Source organism: Aspergillus eucalypticola, assembly GCF_003184535.1.
Source record: "Aspergillus eucalypticola CBS 122712 chromosome Unknown BO83scaffold_1, whole genome shotgun sequence".
NCBI lineage: Eukaryota > Fungi > Ascomycota > Eurotiomycetes > Eurotiales > Aspergillaceae > Aspergillus > Aspergillus eucalypticola.
The window spans coordinates 1,305,456-1,325,443 of NW_020290275.1; the positions used below are offsets into that span (position 1 = coordinate 1,305,456).

The 19,988-nt window shown below is 49.3% G+C and overlaps 8 protein-coding genes across 8 annotated transcripts; 5 read left to right on the forward strand and 3 right to left on the reverse strand.

Moving 5' to 3' along the window:
• The first annotated feature begins 833 nt into the window (after positions 1-833).
• On the forward strand, positions 834-5,105 carry BO83DRAFT_443405 (hydantoinase/oxoprolinase). Its single transcript, XM_025536442.1, has one exon. It carries the CDS (start codon positions 875-877, stop codon positions 4,937-4,939), a length of 4,065 nt encoding a protein of 1,354 aa, XP_025393462.1. The 5' UTR covers positions 834-874; the 3' UTR covers positions 4,940-5,105.
• A 1,473-nt stretch (positions 5,106-6,578) lies between these two features.
• nctB (negative cofactor 2 transcription regulator complex subunit NCB2) lies at positions 6,579-7,645 on the reverse strand. The gene is made up of 4 exons (XM_025530152.1): positions 7,538-7,645; positions 7,438-7,464; positions 7,030-7,289; positions 6,579-6,964 (listed from the first exon to the last, which is right to left on the reverse strand). The coding sequence occupies exons 1-4, from the start codon at positions 7,557-7,559 to the stop codon at positions 6,845-6,847; spliced, it is 429 nt and encodes a 142-aa protein (XP_025393463.1). The 5' UTR covers positions 7,560-7,645; the 3' UTR covers positions 6,579-6,844.
• A 580-nt stretch (positions 7,646-8,225) lies between these two features.
• On the reverse strand, positions 8,226-9,569 carry BO83DRAFT_374264 (SDR family oxidoreductase). The gene is made up of 4 exons (XM_025530153.1): positions 9,324-9,569; positions 8,922-9,235; positions 8,463-8,833; positions 8,226-8,408 (listed from the first exon to the last, which is right to left on the reverse strand). The coding sequence occupies exons 1-4, from the start codon at positions 9,361-9,363 to the stop codon at positions 8,372-8,374; spliced, it is 762 nt and encodes a 253-aa protein (XP_025393464.1). The 5' UTR covers positions 9,364-9,569; the 3' UTR covers positions 8,226-8,371.
• A 1,872-nt stretch (positions 9,570-11,441) lies between these two features.
• Positions 11,442-12,849, forward strand: BO83DRAFT_413379 (NAD(P)/FAD-dependent oxidoreductase; the record flags this gene model as incomplete). The annotated part of the gene is made up of 2 exons (XM_025534481.1): positions 11,442-11,896; positions 11,950-12,849. 2 exons carry the CDS (start codon positions 11,442-11,444, stop codon positions 12,806-12,808), a joined length of 1,314 nt encoding a protein of 437 aa, XP_025393465.1. The 3' UTR covers positions 12,809-12,849.
• Positions 12,850-13,056: 207 nt separating this feature from the next.
• BO83DRAFT_374265 (zinc finger CCCH domain-containing RNA-binding protein) lies at positions 13,057-14,093 on the forward strand. The gene is made up of 2 exons (XM_025530154.1): positions 13,057-13,508; positions 13,591-14,093. Exons 1-2 carry the CDS (start codon positions 13,208-13,210, stop codon positions 13,917-13,919), a joined length of 630 nt encoding a protein of 209 aa, XP_025393466.1. The 5' UTR covers positions 13,057-13,207; the 3' UTR covers positions 13,920-14,093.
• A 203-nt stretch (positions 14,094-14,296) lies between these two features.
• Positions 14,297-16,009, forward strand: BO83DRAFT_404823 (non-structural maintenance of chromosomes element 1 family protein). The gene is made up of 3 exons (XM_025533750.1): positions 14,297-14,560; positions 14,643-15,259; positions 15,342-16,009. Exons 1-3 carry the CDS (start codon positions 14,428-14,430, stop codon positions 15,633-15,635), a joined length of 1,044 nt encoding a protein of 347 aa, XP_025393467.1. The 5' UTR covers positions 14,297-14,427; the 3' UTR covers positions 15,636-16,009.
• An 821-nt stretch (positions 16,010-16,830) lies between these two features.
• Positions 16,831-18,774, reverse strand: BO83DRAFT_9911 (ankyrin). The gene has a single exon (XM_025537772.1). It carries the CDS (start codon positions 18,680-18,682, stop codon positions 16,946-16,948), a length of 1,737 nt encoding a protein of 578 aa, XP_025393468.1. The 5' UTR covers positions 18,683-18,774; the 3' UTR covers positions 16,831-16,945.
• Positions 18,775-19,175: 401 nt separating this feature from the next.
• BO83DRAFT_9915 (uncharacterized protein) lies at positions 19,176-19,936 on the forward strand. Its single transcript, XM_025537773.1, has one exon. It carries the CDS (start codon positions 19,250-19,252, stop codon positions 19,730-19,732), a length of 483 nt encoding a protein of 160 aa, XP_025393469.1. The 5' UTR covers positions 19,176-19,249; the 3' UTR covers positions 19,733-19,936.
• Positions 19,937-19,988: the final 52 nt, after the last annotated feature.

A 19,988-nucleotide genomic window follows, 5' to 3' on the forward strand; every position in this document is an offset into this window, starting at 1 on the left:
GAACATAAGCGGGTATCAAACTGCGTATGTTAAATCCCGAGCAACTCCACCCGGACGGACAACTGAATCGGGGGCGTAGGGTAACCTAGGAAGTCTACTATTTAAATACCGGGGGAAATGAACGAAAATGAACGGGGAACGACCGTTGATGATTAACAACTGCTGGTATAATCGAGTGAAATTACTACTGAACATTCAAATAGGTAAGCGTATAGGTACGTTCAGGCACCAGAGGCTAGACGGATGTTAATGATGGCCTCCGTATTCTGTGATCATATAATGTAATTCTTCTTCCGATTTTATATATACTGGGGTTTTATACAAATGTAAAGGCTGATTGCATTAAGGTTTTGATGATGTCCTCGAGTTAGCAAGTATCTATCACCCCGGGAAGGGGAGGCCCGATACATGCATCAATCATGGAAAGTGCCATCCCTTCACAGATAAGAGACGGCATGCAAAACCACAGGGTAACTTTCTCTAATACGAGGTAGAATTCCCCCCCTCCAGCTAAGCCGCATGGTCTTACAAAAGTTCCTAGCAGCGGAAACGATCTACAATCGCGGCACCTTACCATACACAGTAGCTTGTTTCCGAGACTTATGCGTACATGCCGACGGCATCAACCCTATTTGCCAAAACGTATATCGTACAGTCAATCGGCCCGTCCGGGGGACCCATCATCGTCCTAGGTGCATCATACACGGCACGCATCTGCAGCTAAAATATTATCAGTCCGCCGATCGCGACTATACCCCTCAGTCGTTTGAGATAAGTTGCCTATGCTTATGCCCAGTCCCAATCCCAATTCGAACTCTCTGAGCTATGATTTCCGACTTCTTCTATATAGACAACGAGCTTTGAATTGGTTATAATGATGGTATCATCCAACGAATTTCGCCTCGGAGTCGACGTAGGCGGTACGTTTACTGACGTGTGCGTCTTCACTCCGAATGGGGAGACAGTCCGCGCCAAAGTCCCCACCACGCCTAACCAAACGATCGGGATCAGAGAGGGGATCGCGAAGGTGCGACGGATTTTGAAGGGACGATATGATTGGAATGGGACATTCAGGTTCATTCATCATGGTACCACGACGGCGACGAATGCCGTTTTGGAAGGCAAAGGGGCGCGGACTGCCTTGGTGGTCACAGCAGGACATAAAGATATTCTAGCTGTGAGGCGGTCGCAAATCCCTGGGGGTCTTGGAGCTTGGCTTTACTATACCCCTCCTGAGCCGCCGGTGCCGCTGGAAAGGGTGGTTCAGTGTGTGGAGAGGATGTCGGTTGGTGGGGAGACGGTGGTGGAGGTTGATGAAGAGAGGCTGAGAGGGGATTTGCTGGAGTTGGTGGAGAGAGAGATGCCGGAGGCGGTGGCGGTTTCGTTGCTGAGTTCGTATAGGAATCCTGCCCATGAAGAGGCTGTTGCGAAAATAATTCGAGAGGTATGTGGTCCGGGAGTGGCGGTCAATTGCTCGAGTGAAGTGTTGCGGGAGGTGGGCGAGTATGAGCGAACGGTCACGACCTGTACAAATGCTTTGGTAAAGCCGGTGATGCAGAATTACTTGCGCGAGCTGTCCGAGCAGTTGGCGTCGGAGACAGAGGCGATTCGGGTGTTGAAGAGTGATGGTGGCTTGACGAGTGTCGGCCTCGCCGGGGAGTTCCCCGTGAATATCTTGATGTCTGGGCCGGCTGGAGGAGCCAAAGGCGTGGCTGATGCGGTCGCTCGAAGCACCCCTTACAAAAACCTTATCACTCTCGACATGGGAGGGACTTCAACGGACTGTGCGCTCATTTTGGAGGGGAAGCCGCGTATCCGTCGGGATACTGTGGTCGATACCCTAACGGTTCGTGCACCGGCCGTGGATATTCATACCGTTGGGGCTGGAGGCGGCTCAATCGCAACATATATGGAGGTCACCGAGACCTTGCGGGTTGGACCAGAGAGTTCTGGGGCAGCGCCAGGTCCAGCCTCTTATGGAAAGGGAGGGACAGAAGCGACGGTGACCGATGCAAATCTTGTTCTGGGATACTTACCCCATACCCTACTGGGTGGTGAATTTTGCTTGGATACAGAGGCAGCAAAGACCGCGGTTCAGAAACTTGCCACTGCAATGGGACTACCTCTGAGACAGACGGCAGAGGACATAATCAACATTGTCAATGAAACAATGTATGGTGCTGTTCGATTGGTCTCTGTCGAACAGGGATATGATCCAAGAGACTTTGCACTCGTTGCGTTTGGCGGTGCTGGGCCACTGCATGCCAATGCAGTAGGAAAGCTTCTAGGTGCATGGCCAGTCATCGTACCTCCATCTCCAGGCATCCTGTGTGCACAGGGCGATCTGACAACCAAGTTGAGTCATGAGCAGTCCGTCACCTTTACTCGGATGGTGAGCGATACCTCGTCGGAGGAACTGCGACATCAGGTGGAAGAACTGGAAAAGCACTGCGAACAGATAATGCGAGACTCTTGTGGTTCAGACTGGCCTATGCCATTGGTTGCCACGTACGAGGTTGATGTCAGATACAAAGGGCAGGCCCTGACCATCACAATCAATCTCTCGCACGACGAAATCCAACTGAACGACCAGGCTTGGCGCCGTGTGCTACAAGACGCTTTCAACAAAAAGCATCAGCAGCAGTTTGGCTACTGTCTTCCTGGCTTTGAACTCGAGCTGATGCGTATCGGCGTAATTTTCGAGGATGGTTCATCAGATGTGGAGCTGACAGTAGTCCCTAAAGCAGAATCTAGCGAGCCTCCGTCCTCGGCCGTCATTGGCACCCAGGTTATTATTATCGAGGGCCGAGAACAGCTAGCGACAGTGTGGGAGCGAGAGAAAATCACTCTCGAAGGTATCCGGGTTACAGGACCCTGCATCATCACGGAAATGGACAGCAACACACTGATTCTTCCCGGCTATTCAGGTGAGATCGATCGCCTGGGTAATATTCTCATCCTGCCAATTGCGGAGCAACCACCTCCAACGACGCAACATACCTCGGAATCAGCAGCGGAATTGATGCGCAGTAATCCGCTCATCGCGACTCTGATATCCTCTTCACTGGCATGCATCCGTGGCGAAATGGACAAATTGATGCTCCGCTGCAGCATGTCCCCTGCAATCCGCGAGCAGCAAGACGAATTCAATGTCATCACAACTGCAGAGGGCAAGATGCTCGTGGGCCAATTCGGCAGCTTCATCAAAGAGTTCCTTGGGGTGTGGACGGGAAGTATCGAAGAAGGCGATGTTTTCATTACCAATGACACATACATGGTCAAGGGGGCTGTCAGCCACTTGAACGATGTGATTATCATCCTTCCCATCTTCCATGAACATCGGTTGATTGGCTGGGCTTCTCAATTCGGACACTTGACCGATGTTGGCGGCATGGTTCCGGGCAGCATGTCCATCAAAGCCACCTCCATCTATGATGATGGAGTCCAGATTCCATGCATCAAGCTCTACTCCCAAGGGGTGATGAACAGCGACCTGGTTGATCTGCTATGTCGAAACTCCCGCCAACCGGCGTGGTATCGATCGGATCTGACCGCTCTGGTGACAGCATGTCGCATGGCAGCAACGCGCATCTCCGAGCTGGCCACCCGCTTCGGAACCGAGGTGTATCTAGCTGCATGTCAGGAGCTTCTAGATCGGAATCAAACTGGTCTAGCCAAGATTGTTGGGCGTCAATTCGACGATAAACTCAGCACATTTACCGACTTCGTCGACGACGACGGCCACGGCGTCGGACCCTGGGCCGTAACATGTTCGATGCAGAAAACTAGCGCTGGGGGGTTAATGTTCGATTGGAGTGGTACTTCTCCGCAGAGTGAGCACAGCATCAACTTTTTTCTCTCAGAAACCATGTTTAAGATGCTGGTGGGATACTACCTCATTGCCGCTGCCGCGCCGGGAACAGTCATCAACGACGGATTCCACGACCTCATTGAAGTGCATATCCCCGAAGGCACCGTTCTAAAGCCAATCCGGCCCGCCCCAATTTCTTGTCGCACTCACTTCCTAGGCCGGACCATGGACGTGATCCAAGCGCTGATCGGGCAGAAGAACGATGCCTATGTAGCGGCAGCTGGGTTCAGCGACTCGCCCCATTTCTTCTATTCTGGGTACTATCCCACTGGAGAATGGTATCAACTATATCAGATTGGCTTTGGTGGGGTTCCGGCTCGAGCAGCAGGCGATGGACTGGACTGTCATTGCTTGTTCCCCGCTATCAAGTCAATCCCAACGGAGAGCATCGAGCTGAACTACCCCCTTCGTATTGAGGCGAACGAGAGTGTCGCGGACAGCGGTGGCCCGGGATACTTCCGAGGAGGCAATGCACAACGAACCCTGTATCGATTTCTAGCGAGAGGGGAGATCAGTCTGCATGATGATCGGTGGTTCACGAAGCCATGGGGTCTCAAAGGGGGGAAGCCGGGACAACGTTCGCGGAAGATCTTATATCGGTCCTCTCGCAGTGCCGATAGTCCAGTTACGGAGACCCTGCCGTCAAAATGCGACCATGTACGTGTTGATCCGGGGGATTTGTTAGAATGGGTGACGTGGGGAGGTGGTGGGTTGGGTGATCCTCTTACTAGACCCGCTGAGCGAGTTGCAATGGATGTCCGTCGGAAATTGGTGACGGTGGAGGGTGCACGCAACGGGTATGGTGTTTTGCTCGATGATGATGGGATGGTCTGTACTCTGGAAACAGAAGAACTGAGGGCAGATATGCGGAGCCTTTTGACAGATGGCATCATCTATGACCGCGGAGGCAGTCTGGACGAGCTGCAAAAGTCATGTTTACAAGAGACGGGGCAGCAAGCCCCGATTCCACTGTGGGAAGCTGAGCCATATGGACCACACACGGGCCTGGAGTATGTGAAGCAGTGGTATGCCATGAAGCAAGAGGAGAGGGGGTGGGAATTGGAGTAATGCTTCATGGGGGCAGGTGTCACTGCATGACAATTCATCCGAGCTCCTTTATCATCCAGGCATTTGCATACTTGGCCCTCAAATGCCTCATAGAAGTTGTCGTATCACAGATTGTTATTCGATAATAAGATGTAATTTTGACGAGGCCACATAGTCAACATTATCGTAATAGCACAGTGCAGTGGCTTCATTGGTTTAGTTCACCACCATTCAGCTTAGGGATCTCTCTAGTCCGCTGAGACTCCGGTCCCTAGAGATCTCTGCACGGTAGCGATGGGCTGGTTCATGATTCCCGGCGCAAAGCCGAGCGTTCTCAGTAGCGCACATTTTGTTTATACAGTGGGTTCAAAGATAGGTACAGGGTCGGATGGGAGTGAGTGAATGTATTAACCTCACTCTCATACTTCATCGGATCGGAAGCCTGCTCGATAAATTCAAATTGAGGCATGAAGCAGTCATGTTGCTTGTAGCACTTGGTGTGATTCGGCTGCTGTACTGGGTGGGCGACTACTACTACTGCCGCAGGCGGTGTCCCTTTCTGTGCCTGGAACAGCCTGAAAACGCCACAGTTCAACTACCACCTTTGATTTCTTTCTCTACTGTGAGTAGACTATTTTGGGGTTGTTACTAGTATTTTCATTGCAGTTGGGCTTTTCCTTTATTTTAGTTGGGGGTTATCATTCTTTGCCAATGTCAATCTACCAGCACTGTAGTTTCCGACGAACAAGAGCCCTACCCGTTTATATATAACGAGTGGATGTACCGAGGATAAACCACAGTAATCTTAAATATCAGCATATAGACCAGCACTGGACGAATAATAGCTCTCTAGCTAGATAAGCAATCTTTGTATACACCCCATCTCATTCACTAACACTAACCCGCTCTATAGCACCCTCCACACTTCTTCTGAAGTTCATCCTCGTTCCCAACCCACAGACGAGAAGCCGCCAATTTAGTGGAAGCTAACATATGAGAGAGTACAATATAACCCATTGCTTAGTAGAGTCTGGTACATACGACCATAGGGTGTGGAAAACAGGGCTTCCCGTCCGCTCAGCCGTACTTAAGCCACACGCCGGGAGGTTAGTAGTTGGGTGGGTGACCACCAGCGAATCCCTTCTGTTGTATGTTTTTATATCTTTTTTTCCTCTTCAATCTATCTGTTAGTAGCTAGTTGGTATGCTTTCCTTTCTTTTTATTCTTAATTTTAAAGAATTGTAGGTAGTTAGGTTCGTGACACTATTATACGGTACACTGTTAGGAGTGAGATCCATTGGTTGGCCGAATGTGGTACGTACTAAGTTGCCATGAGTCTCAATTCGCGGTGAGTCGGGGTATCTAGTATATACCACTACGAACTACCCGAGAAATACAAAGGGGACCCAATGGAGAAATTATGCCGACAATAATTTCAAATGTAGGGTTTCAAACAGTCAGTATGCTTGGAAGCGATTAGATTAGAATATAAGTGGTACTAGGTCAGGATAGCCTCGACCAACGCCTAGCGAGCTGCAATGCCGCCAAGGTATTTGGACACTGTTAGTCCTTGCTATTAGGTATTTCCCGGAAATCGACCATAGTCACTACCATGGGTATAAGCACTATTGATAAAACATATCCTCCTGTTAAAAGGCATCCGTGTACCGCCATGCACATCAATAAATAGTATAAGGTATTTCAGTAAGACTTGCCCAGCCGAGAGAATATAGAAAATAGTATGAATATAGAAAGATAAGCCCCCTTCCCACAAATCGTATAAAGCGTTAAAGTACCATAACCGCCCAAACTCCAAGCCCCCGTCGTAGGAAACGTCTCAAAAACTCCGAAACCAGACCCTCTATGACCAGCATGAGACTAACCGCATTACTTTTTGCGTTTCCGGATATCCAGAACTCGTGACCCTCACTCCGGAGCGGCATGATACTTCTCGGTAGCTGAGCGGAACAATTCCTGTTGTTGCCGTAGAAGCTCCTCCTCGGACAACCCGCTCTGCTCCATCTTGCTCTGCTTCTTCTCTCGCGACTAGTGTGATAGATTCATGTCAGCCGGATAACGCCATAAACATGAGGAGGGTGTCAGCTACATACCTTCAGTTGCTCTTTATGCTCTTCCGCGACGGCAAGGACATCGGGAATGTAGTCGCTGAAACCGAGATCACGGAGGGCGCGCTCGACATGTTCGCAGGCGATAGTCTTCTTGGCTTCCTTTTCGCTGATGTCGTTGGCCTCGGAGGAGATCAAGGTGATGAATTCGACACAGCACTCCATGAGGAGATCGCGGGCATCTTTGGAGAAAGTCTGGCCGGATGAGGGTGGTAGAATCTCGGTGATAATCTTTTGAACCGTCGCTGTATAGTTTGCGATTTAGTATATGATGTATATTTGATTATGTTATGTACTGAATCCGAGAAAAACAAAGCAAAAGGCGACTGGCCCCGACGACCTCGAACGTGGCGGAGTTGATGCGACGCGACAACACGGAGGAAGGCGACATACCTTTAGGTAGCGACAAGTCGTCGTTGGCTAGTAGGGAAAAGCGGCGAGTTAGCTCGATACCTTGAATTTGCGCGAGGAAGTAATCTGGAATAAAACTTACCACTAAATTCGCGATCTGACATGATGGGCGACAAGGAAGGAACTAGGCGAAACGCGCGTTCTGCACAGTGGTGGAAGTTGGCTCCAGATTGGAAAGTATGTATTGTGACGGTGCGCGGGGAGCAACTGGTTGGTATAAATAGCTTGCGATTAAATCCCGGCGCGGAGGGACTCGTCACGGAACGGAAGAACCGCCTGGCAGAAACATACCGCCTCTGGGGTTTTTAATCTCGGTTCACAGCTTTTTTTCGGTTCATGATTTCTTCACTCATGCAGTGCTCTTCGCACAACAGAAAGTGAAAAATGGCTTCACTTTTCTTGGTTTGCTTGCTCAATTCTTGAAATTCCTCAAGGAACTAACTTCAATGGTATGTATTTCACCCTTTTTCTCTTATTTGCCTTCCAATTATCATGATGAACATCGTTGTCGCCCCTATCATACCATCTATGGTGACGTACACTGTCCAAGCCAAACGGACCACTGAAATATTTCCTCACTTTCGGAATTTGCCAGTCAGTCATTGCATCGTACATTGCTGACTTATTCAAAGAATCTAGGTGCAGAATCTGCAAATCGCTTATCACGACCACACAATACCCCATTTCGATATCCGTAAGGTATGCGACATATAATTCTTTTTAAGCGTCCACACTTTTTTACATGATGATCACATTACATTCCATGCTAAGTATGAAGGCTTACGCCTAATGCTTCAGAAATGTAACCTGCTTTTCATCTTTCGGCTGATTTGTATTCTATTTCGCAATATGTTCTATATTGAGTCTTGTTGACGGTATATACTGACTGTCTTCATAAGAATCATCTAGTTGTAATCTACTCCTGGAACGCCTCGAGAGCCTTGTCGTTCCACCTAGTTTAGCCGTTAGCTTTATCCTGAAATGAAGAGATTTTTCAAATCACTCACGTGAAGAACTTCCCAGTAAGCTCGTTAGGAGCGTCCAACACCAGCTTGGCCATAACATGACCGGGCTGCTCTGGCTTGAGGAGCTTGCCATCCTTGTGGACCGTCGTAAACTTGGCATGCATCTGCGGCTCCAGAGTCGTAGCGTGGTCCTCACGCAGCTCCCGCTGCATCTCGGTGTCAACCATGCCAGGCCGAATAGAAATCGTAGTAACCTCGGGTTCTTCCTCTCCCAAGCTCAAAGCGAGGTGGTTCATGGCGGCCTTGGTCGCACCGTAAAGAGCCCATCCTCTATAAGCCGTGACGGCAGCGCCCGACGAAGTGAAGATGATTTTTCCCTTGGATTCACGGAGGGCGGGAAGACCGGCTTTGATCTAAGCAGTTAATCAATATCAATGCATTAGCTATCGAGATCCATTGATGCAACACTATCCGCCATAGACTCGAAAACTCCGCACTTACGAAAGCAGTAAGACTGATAAAGTTCACGTCAAACGCGTGCTTCCATTGCGCGAAATCGGCATCCTTGACCTTGCCTACTTGTCCGAGCATGCCGTGGTTGAGGACCATGCCGTCCAGACGGCCAAAGGACTTGAGAGCCAGGTCCACGGCCTTCTGACCAAGGGAGAAATCAGCCAGGTCTCCATTGAGCACTTCGACCTGCTTGCTGTATTGCTCCTTGAGCTTCTCGAGGGGTTCGCGACTACGAGCGATCACGACAACATTGTGGGATTGGGGTGCGGTGAGGAGGTATTTCGTGATGGCGAGGCCGATTCCTGGGTGTGCGAGTGTGGTCAGTGACTGCGGGGTTGAGGTTGCGGATGAATTGGGTTTGAGGACATGGAATGGGTTGGACAAGATTACCTCGAGAGGCACCGGTAACGATGATAGTCTTGCTCGACATTGTGCTTGGTTTGTGTGACGATGGAACTGGTCTGGTTGCACAGCAAGTGGCTGAATAAATGGATGCTATGACGAGAGTGGGGGTGGATGCTCTCGTATCGGACCCGGCCACTGCCTTCCAAGAACGGACGGCCCGACGGAGTGTCTACACGAGAGCCCTATGCCATATCCCCCGTGCAACTGACTTCCTCCAACACCTCTGCAGTGAAATGTGAACAATTACAAAGCTTTCATATTCATCGCCAAAGAAGAGTGGGCCTGATTTATCTATTGATTTGATGACTATAAAGAACCCATCAGTTGGAGGTGTGAGGCAGTGCACGCGGTCTGGCTCGAATATGTCCTTATATTTCTAGCGTCTGGTAAACCTACAGAGTACCTGGATGATAGAGCCCATGGCGCTTAGCCCTACCACCTGCTCGCTGCGTAGAGTAGGTGAACTGTGTTATACTGAGCAGCTGTTTGCCTGAGATACATACTTCCGATAACTTTGACGACAACCTTGATGAGGTTGGGAGCCATCCCTTTGATAAATTAGGGCACTGAGACTTGCACCAAGAGTCATGATAATTGACTTGGTGGATGGCCAAAATAGACAAAAATCACAGGTGAATGCTAGTATACTAAGAATAGCTGGATGCAGAGTCAGGAAGGTTTACACTGGTTCCCGCGGGACACAACCTTGTGCAAGCCTGTTTGCGTTCTGTAGTATGGAGCAGCGGCTCGGCAGTAGTGGTACCATCCAACAGAATGACATCTCGATGGAGAAAGTATCCCCTTCATTGTTCATGTGACTGATATATAGAACGTTACTTACTATGAATGACAAGGAGAGTCGTGAGATCCCGCGAGCTCTAGTAGCGCTGATGAAACAAGGGGAAACGTGGGGTCTTTGTCGGCAATTTATCCGCTATTTAATGTATGGCGCTAGTCAATTCCACTGCCATAGACCTTCTAGACTCAAATACTACCAAGATGACTATAATTCCCCCAGTCGCACTATTCTCAGACTTCTGACAAGTTCCTTGAAGTAATTGTTTCTTGAGAGGTTGACTTTTCCGCGGAAAACATTAACCATGGTTGGTGGAGCCCGTGGAAAGGCATAGCAAAACATACTATAGCATCATCCTACTAGTATGTATACTCCAGTCTCTATAAATGGTAAGAAGCGGAATCTATAATACACTGACCGATTTTGCTAGTATTGTGGCTAGTCAGTCCTCCGATGGCCTTCAATCAGCCACAGGCTTGAATGAAACGGCTTGTATATACCACGCCTATATCCTTTAGGGTCCAGAAATCAATTCCCAAATGCAAATGCCATTCTATGAACAGAGCATGTCTTAGAAAATTCTAGAATATCTGCCAAGGGCCTAAACAATCTGGAGAGAACCCACTGTATCCTGAAGCCCGTGGGGAAGCTATACTTTTTCCCGGTAACTTGAGTAGAACGTATGGGTCTACCACTCAACATGAGGGTAGTCTCAACTCTTGCTTCTCAAGACAAGTAATTGAGTACAGTGTATTAGAATAATTGTATAAGCATAAGTTCCTTTTAGAGAATGGATTTCCCATCAATTTTGAGGGGAGGGACGAAGACCCGGAAACGTCTGGCCCTCCGGAATCGGCAGGCCGTCCGAGTTCGGAACGCTATCTCCAAGCAACAACATCACGCAAGGTAGCAAACTTGCTTGCTCTATCTGAAGTTCAAGATAGATACATTAACCAGATAATGCATCCTGATGCTTGTTAATACAAAGTCAACCGGCCCGGTCAACTCGGGAAGGGTGCCGGTTCGATAAGGGCAAATGGCAGCGGGCAGCGTGCACAGGTCCTCGTCCGGGAATCATCATTCGAAGGGCGTGATCCACTCTGTTCATCTAATCGACTGTCCCGGATCTACCCCGCCTTGGAGTTCTGGAGATACCCACTCCCACTCCTACTTTATATAAACTTGACAGAACCCAACCTGAGTTTGTTGAAATACAAAGATTCATATCCAGACCCGTGTTGGGGTTGTATAACTTGGGCGCAATCGTTACCCGAAAACCCCCATAAAAGTCATAGCTCCATTTCAACATGCCTACCGTCATTCTTGGAGGAGGTATCATTGGCTCCTCAATTGCCTACTATCTGTCTCAAAGCCAACCGCAAGAAGAAATCCATGTCGTTGAATCAGCATCCGAGCTGTTCTGCTCTGCGTCTGGTTACGCTGCTGGCTTCCTAGCCAAGGATTGGTTTGCGCCTTCTCTCGCGCCATTAGGAGAGCTGTCTTTCAACCTACACGAGTCTCTTGCTGCCGAGCACGATGGAAGGCAGAAATGGGGTTATATGAAAGGTGTGGCGCTGAGCTTAGGCTCCGTGAACAACCAAGGAGGTGCTCGTGGCGACGATTGGCTTCGTGCAGGTACAAGTCGCGCAGAGACAGCCGCAGGCACAAGTCAGTACGGGGAACCCGAGGTCCCAGAATGGGTGACACGGCAGCAGGGGGCGAAGGTAGAGCAAATCAGTGATAAGAATACGACAGGTCAAGTGTAAGGCTCATTGAATCCTCGCGCAACGAAGCAAAGACGCTGATAATCATTAGTGATCCCGTGAGGTTATGCAGATTCCTTATGGACAGCTGCACGTCACGAGGTGTCAAGCTCCACTACCCAACAAAAGCTTCGTCGCTTGTTAGGAACGAGGCCGGGACCATCACCGGCGTCAGAATCGTGGACTTGAACACAAAATCTGAATCTACTATCCCCTGTACGAATCTGGTTGTCTGCGCTGGACCGTGGACACCGCAAGTATTCCGTGATCTGTTCCCATTCTCCAAAGTTGCACTTCCTATATATCCACTCGCTGGATATTCTTTGGTTCTCCACTCTCCAAGACATACTCTGGAACACGAGCAGGAAAAGTATCATGGGGAGACCCATGCGTTGTTCACGACATGGCCGCCATCCTGCGGCTTCAGCCCGGAATTGTTCTCTCGGGAAGGAAGGGAAATCTACATTGCGGGTTTGAATACCAAGACAATCCCGCTTCCGGAACGAGCGGACGACTCCCATAAGTCGATAGACCAAAAGGAGATGGATAGATTGAAGGCGGCGTCCGTTCGCCTGCTTGGAAAACTTGCAGAAGGCAAAACGGAATCGACCGACGAAACCCCGAACGTCAACGACCTGAAGATAGTCCGTGAAGGCCTTTGTTTCCGTCCTGCTTCAGATCGTGGCACACCTTTTGTGGGGAGAATTGACGACAGCTTGTTGGGAAGTGACATCAACACCAGCGCAGGAAGCAGGAAAGGTGGAGTGTTTGTTGCTTCGGGCCATGGCCCTTGGGGAATCTCGCTTGCTCTTGGAACTGGCAAGGTCATTGCCGATTTGGTGGAAGGGGTCCAGCCTGCTGTAGATATCAGCGGGCTGGGGGTGAGCCGTAGAGGCTTGGAACGTATATAGTCAGCTTTGCATCCACAAACGTACAGAGTGGCTAGATCTCCTCAATAGAATAATAACTAAGACTTTTCCTTGGCTAGTGAACTATAAAGAAATAGTAATTCAACCCAAAGTTAATCACACATAAAAAGCTGAGTAAGGTACATGTTGATTATTGAAGCCTCAGGCACCAGAAGCTTCTCCGAGATTAGTCAGCGCGGCCGCCACGAGATCGAAGCTCTCCAGAATCTGCAATCAAGAGCTGGGGAAACCACGTCGCGCTAACATATTTGCTCTGCGTTGTTGCAGCCTTCGCGTAGTCTTATTCTTCTCTAATTTCTCGGTACCTCCACCTACATCCTTTCCTCATCACCGTTCATTACTCCATCTCCGCGAACCGAGCTCGGCGCAACACGATCCACCATGGCCAACTATCTCGCCTCCATCTTCGGTACAGAGCAGGACAAGGTCAACTGCTCCTTCTACTATAAAATTGGAGCTTGCAGACATGGCGATCGCTGCTCCCGGAAGCACGTCAAGCCCTCATACTCTCAGACGATCCTGATGCCGAACATGTATCAGAATCCCGCGTACGACCCGAAGAGCAAGATGAACCCCAGTCAGCTACAGAACCACTTTGATGCTTTCTACGAGGATGTGTGGTGTGAGATGTGCAAGTATGGCGAATTGGAGGAACTGGTTGTCTGCGATAACAACAATGACCGTGAGTCGCATCCATTCATTATATTATCCCTTCCCCGGATAGTAGAACGATATAGGCTAACATTACATCTCCTCTTTGACAGACCTCATCGGAAATGTCTACGCGCGTTTCAAATACGAAGAAGATGCCCAGGCGGCCTGCGACGCTTTGAATTCACGATGGTACGCGGCACGACCCATATATTGTGAATTATCACCGGTTACGGATTTCCGAGAAGCGTGTTGTCGGTTAAATAGTGGCGAGGGGTGTGTACGTGGTGGATTCTGCAATTTCATTCATCGGAAGGACCCCAGCAATGAGTTGGACCGGGATCTTCGTCTCAGTACGAAGAAGTGGCTGAAGGAGCGTGGCAGGGATGCGAGAAGTGTCAGCCGCAGTCCTAGTCCGGAGCCGACCCGGAGGAGGTACTAGGGGGGGAGATCTGTGATTTGGAATGTCCTTTGTGTTGTTCTATATGCGGCGTTGGGGGAGAATGACCATCATCTGTCAGCTGTATTTCTATTCTAGTTTCTTTACGCTATGATATCAACTGCATTTGCGATATCCGCAATATGGTTCTGGATTGTGTTTAGGAATGAAACCGAGTTCTTCTATATGGTAGTATACTCTGTATTAATCGTTTCTATAAAAAGTAATTAACGCTGCTAGAAACTATCATCGAAGTCATAAACATTGGATGCCACAAAGAACCTCCAGTCTTGGCATCCAGAACCAATAAACGCGGGGCCGCCGGCGCGTCCATCGCGTCGTCCGTCGCATCCAATTTCTTTGTCCAGTTCATCCATTCATATACTCCCCGCATAAAAGAGCTACCAAATCCCCTCCAATCAACAAGAAAATTCGCAATGCTTCATCTCACCGTATAACCACCAAAGCCCACGATCTCCCTCCCATTAACCCCAACCAACTACATACAAAAATGCCCCGATACGCAGAAGACCACGAGCGCTACGATGACAGCAACCGCGCATTTCTCCAAGCCTTCATGGCGCGGTCCACCATGACCTTTTCAGAAGCAAAGCCCGTCCTGGCTGCGATATTCTCCGTTAGAGGTATTCCCTATACCATATACCTTACACCAGCATATCAAATGAGATCTACGTCAATCACTAACGTCAAACCCTCTACATCTAGACGAAGAACAAGTCTCACCCGAAGACATAACGGAAGACGACCTCCAAACCTACATCGCAGCCGCCAACAGCGCTATATCCCCCTTCGACCTCGAAATCCGGAGCATACTACCCCAAATCGAAATCAACAACAATGACCCCAACGCACCCCCTCCCCCAGCCCCCGAACGAGTCTACGCCCTCGTCAACACAACCAGCGACGCCCTGACCCAGCTCGCGACCACCTACTCCGCCGACGAAATTGCCTTCGTGAAGCGCATCCTCGACGCCATGTTCGACACATACAACACCCGCCGCCAGGAAGCAATGGTCATAAGTAGTATGCAGGCGCTGCAGCTAGCCAAGGCAGGTGCAGGGGACGCAAATCGACGGGAATCAGGGACACAACAGCAGCAAGCGACGCAGGGAGGTGCAGCGCAGTCATTGACGATGACGCAGGCGGAGACGATGCTGAAGCAGCTTTTGGAGCAGGGGTGGTTTGAGAAGAGTAGGAAGGGGTATTATCGGTTGAGTCCGCGCGGGTTGATGGAGTTGAGGGGGTGGTTGGTGGCGGCGTATAATGATGAGGGGATTAGGAAGATTAAGTTCTGTGCTGCGTGTCGGGATATTATTACTGCGGTGAGTTCGAATTTCTATACGTGTGGGAGTGAAATGTGGTTTGGGGGCATCATTGGCTAATGATTGTGTTGTTTGTGTATAGGGTCAACGATGCGGAGACCGCGATTGTACTGGACGATTGCATGACCACTGCATGCGGAATTTCTTTCGTATGCAAAAGTCCGAGAGTTGTCCTGTGTGCAAGAGTGCCTGGCCGGGTGATAGGTTTGTTGGTGAGCGCGCCATTACCATGTCTGATCCGGCTGCGCAGAGGGCTAGACGCTCGGCTGCGAATGCTCAGCAGGCGGAGGCGGGGCCTAGTACGCAGTTCACGTTGCCGGAGATGGATGTTGAAGATGAAGTGGATGGTGGTGAGGAAGAGGCTGGGAGTGATTGAAGGGGATGAGCGATGATTATTTTTATCATCAGAATACCTTAGGCTGCCTTAGGAGCATGTCGCGAGGCACTTGGCCATGAGCTCTTCGGATGCAATCAGAACTTCGAGGGTCGGAGACTTCGAGGACTCGCTCGGAGCCATAGGACGCAGGGTCATACCAAGATACACCTGCGAGGCCCCCCGACGGAGAGGATACTTCCTTGATGTAGTACCTTGAGGGGATCGACTGATTCCAGTCAACGACTGGCCTGTTCATCAGTCGAACCTGGTTGAAAGACCACTCAGTGTGACCACTATCTACAGACCACCATATCTGGTATTTATCGAAAACGGTCACAATATATGGCCACTGCTCAGAAAGAAGAGGAAAGAAGGGCAACACATCACTTCAGATACCACAATTCGTATATTTGAAGCTATTCAAAAGTTCTATCCTATACAGACTGTGTCATGTAAGACTACAATAGCTTGTGTTGGTAGCGTTCTAGTCGGATAGTTTCTACCACCTTTAGACCTTCATCTTGCATTACTAGAGATAAGTTCAAATTTCAATTCAAGTGGAATTACTATCAAACTATCATCACTATTGTAAAGCATTAGCAAAATGAGAAAACATTCCAGTATTATCCGTGATATTACACGTCCCATCATCCCCTCTTTTTGTTGTTTCCTTTTCCTTCTTTTTTCTTCTTTTAGTATTTTTCCAACCATTGTTTGTTCTTGTAGATATTCTTCTTTTTTTGTCTTTTCATTTTTCTGTTCTCTTTTTTTGTTCTTTTTCCTTTCGAGAAAAAGAAAATCCCATTCCACCATTACATCCCCAACAGCCTTCCTATCCCAACTCCGCAACAAACCATCTGCAGCAAAGCACAGAAGTAAGACAAACCCCGAGTCTCATACCAGAGATAACAAGAAAAGAAAGCTTGAACATAGCAGCATATCCACAATGTTTCCTGATGTAAAATTCACTTCACCAACATGTCAATATGTCATCATCTTCGTAAACACCAAGCGACAATTCTACTCAAGCCAAAGGCAAAGCAAGAGTCTCCGAAAAAAGACCAAGCAACATATTATGTAAATCGACATAACCAGGCGAAGGAGAGCCAAAGGCAATATGTTAAACAAATTCGGTATGGTGAGATTGAAAGATCAGGGAATAAACCATGGGAAATTCAAGTCAAAGCCAATATGTAAAACGAACCCCTCATGTAAGGCAAGACCAAAGATCAAGCAGTAAATCATGAGTCAAAATTAATAAAACAGAGAAGACTTAAGCCAAAGACCAAGGTGCCCAGCCTTCAAGCCATCTAAACAGCAGAGGCATGCAACTCCGCATCACGCTGATCGACTCTCTGACGTGCCGAGATGCCGCTCATATCTCTGATATCAACGTCCGCACCACAGGACAGCAAGAGATTCGCGACTTCCATACGAGCATTCCAAGCTCCATTAATACACCATCCGTCGCCGAGGAGAAGATTCAAAGGCGTGACACCATTTCCGTCCTGAGCGTTCATATCCGCACCATAATGAAGCAAAAGCCTCACGATGTCCACGGAAACATTGGCCAGGCGATCGACGGCCCAGTGCAAGGGGGTTCGGAGGCGCGCGTTGGTTTCGGGACTCCAGAAGGACGGGTTGCGTCTGAGATACAGATCGCTGCCAGTGGCGGTTTTCGCGTTGGGGTTACTGCCCTTTTCGAGAAGGAGCTGGACGGCGGGTGTAACACCTAATCTGACGGCGAGATGTAGAGCGGTCAGTCCTTCAATCGAGCTGGCCTTGATATCGACACCGTGCTGCATGAGGAGCTGAATGATGGCCAGACGTGTGTTCTCGTCGCTTGCGTCGGCGATATCGAAAGCGTACATCAATGGTGAGTGGCCATATTCATCTTTTTCGTTGGCGCTCGAGCCTCGAGTTAATAGAAGGTGCTGGACCACGTCGAGGCGGAGGCCCCACACGGCGTAGTGGATGAGGGGCGTCTTGCGACTCTCGGTCGTTGACAGAGATGCGCTCTGGGATGAGGTTGTACTGAGTTCCGTGGAAAGGTATTCAAAGGTGTCCAAATTGCCGTGGCCAGCAGCATACTGGATGAAGTCTGGCTCGCTATCACGCTTCATTGCGGCTTCTCCGCCACTGGTGATGACATATTTGGTCACTATTTTCACCATGTGATAACTCTGGCTTTCGATAGCGCGGGTAATGTGATCCCCGGTCACCTTGGGGCCCATGTTCAGAAGCAGACGGGTGACACCGATCAAGTGGGCGTTGCTGCAGGTTATACTGAGCAATCTGTCCATTTCGTCATCCCTGAAGCGGATTCCGGCCTGGATAAGAAGATGGGCGCACTTGGAAGGAGTATTGTCTCCGGGTTTTCCAGTTCGTTCGGTAATGCCTTGGACGCTGGACGTGCAAGCTTCAGGCCGGATTGCTTCGCAGAAGGCATGTTTGAGTACATCAAACCCGCTGGAATTGGGATACATGTGGTGCTTTCTGTAGTCCAGAAGCAAGGTCAACGCCTTTGAGTACCAGAGCTTAGCGGCTAAGATGATCGATTCATCAATTCCACGGGTCGGTTTGTGCAGAAGCTGGCTGCTGGAGAAGAACTCAATGAACCTCGCCACAACCGATAGACGACCATAGCTGATGGCATTCTCCAGCGGAGTGGTCCAATATTTGAGTGTTCGAGGTGTCACGTCATTTTTTCCATGATGGAGGAAGAGGGAAACGAGTCCAACATCACCCCTCATGGCAGCGTAGTGTAGGGGCGTGATCTCTAGCGAGCTGTTCCCTGGCCTGAAGAAGGCATGTGGACTTGCCCCGTACGTCAGCAGCATTGCCACAGTAGTAAGGTCTTCAGGAGCTTCGATTATGGCCCGATGCAAAGCCATGTAGCCATTCTCGTCGCGTTTGTTGGGATGATAGCCCTCAGCGAGCAACGAAGTCAGATAGTCATAGTTCCTCTGCCGCGCTGCTTGCAGAAACGGCAATGAGACTCTGATATCCGTGTCGTAAGAGACTTGAGTATCCAGTTCGCTAGACATAATGCTTGAGAGCCGATAGTTCAAGATGCCGTTTGGATGGAAAAGAAAATGGAGATAGGAAAGAAGAGTAAGAGATCAGTAGAGAGAAGATTCTTCTTCTAGCCATCTCTATTCACTCTCTTCGAACAACACATAAGCAATATTCAGGCAGAATCACCAGTCTGAAGGCGGTGACGTCTGTTTGCTATATCGCTTCTGCAGTTTTGCATATAGGGTTGGGGCTACCTTTGTGCGCGTAGTGAATTGCGCGGTGCATATCTTTGGTGTGGTCATCGTGGTGTGTGCTGAGGTATGCCGTTGCTGTGAGGGAATTCTCTCCATGTTCCCGTGTCTCCGAGATACTCATGCCATATAAGTTACTGAAAATGGAATATAGAGTGTAGAGTGTGATAGTGAGTGAGAGTAAGCAATGTAGGATGAAGGCAGACACACCAGGCAACCAAAAGCCGTAGCCGCCAACGACACATGACTTCCACTGTGTTCCCTCCTTACCGACTTCCCTGCCTCACACCCCCGCCTTATAATATTCCCCTCCACTACTACCATATCAGAAAGCACAAATCCAACATGGCTCACCACCCCGTCTACACAATCAGAACCCATTTGACAATCCCAGACCCCGACCTTCCTTCTCCCCGTTATCACACCGCAATCTTCGTTGAAACAGACCCAGTGACTGGCTCTGGAACCATCCATGAAGTGACCGGGGACATCACCTCACCAGAAGGAATGCATTACGAAACTAAACTCGTTGCTCGACCAGAGTCCGATGAAAACTTCTTTTCACGAACGCTACTTGGTATGACGAATGCAGCAAATTATCCCGACTCGTGGGACAAGGTTCTACGAGAGCTTCCAGCTCCCCCACAACAAAAGGCGTTCAATATCAAACGAATGAAGACTGAACCGTTCAAGAGGCTATCGCCGTTAGAGTTTTATGAGGACGGCGAGGAAAGACGGTCGTTGGTCAAATGCACTGAATGGGTGGCTGACAAGGCTATTCCGGCGCTGAGGAAGGCTGGTCTTTTGCAGTCATCCGTCTCGGTATGAATCTGCCAGGGAATTGCGTAAAGTTGTGACTGGAGTAGAATTTTGAAACTTGATGTAAGTAAGAGCATATTTACCTGCTTTGTTTATATGTGCGCTTATAAGAGATCTGGGCCTGATGGGAGGGATGGGCATGAAGACCGACTGATCTTCCCTTGAATGAAGCTAGTAGGAGATTTCGTAGAACATTCCCTGATTTATCTACATCAATTACCAGAGGAAACGATAAAAACCCTTGATGGTTCACAATTTCTGCAGA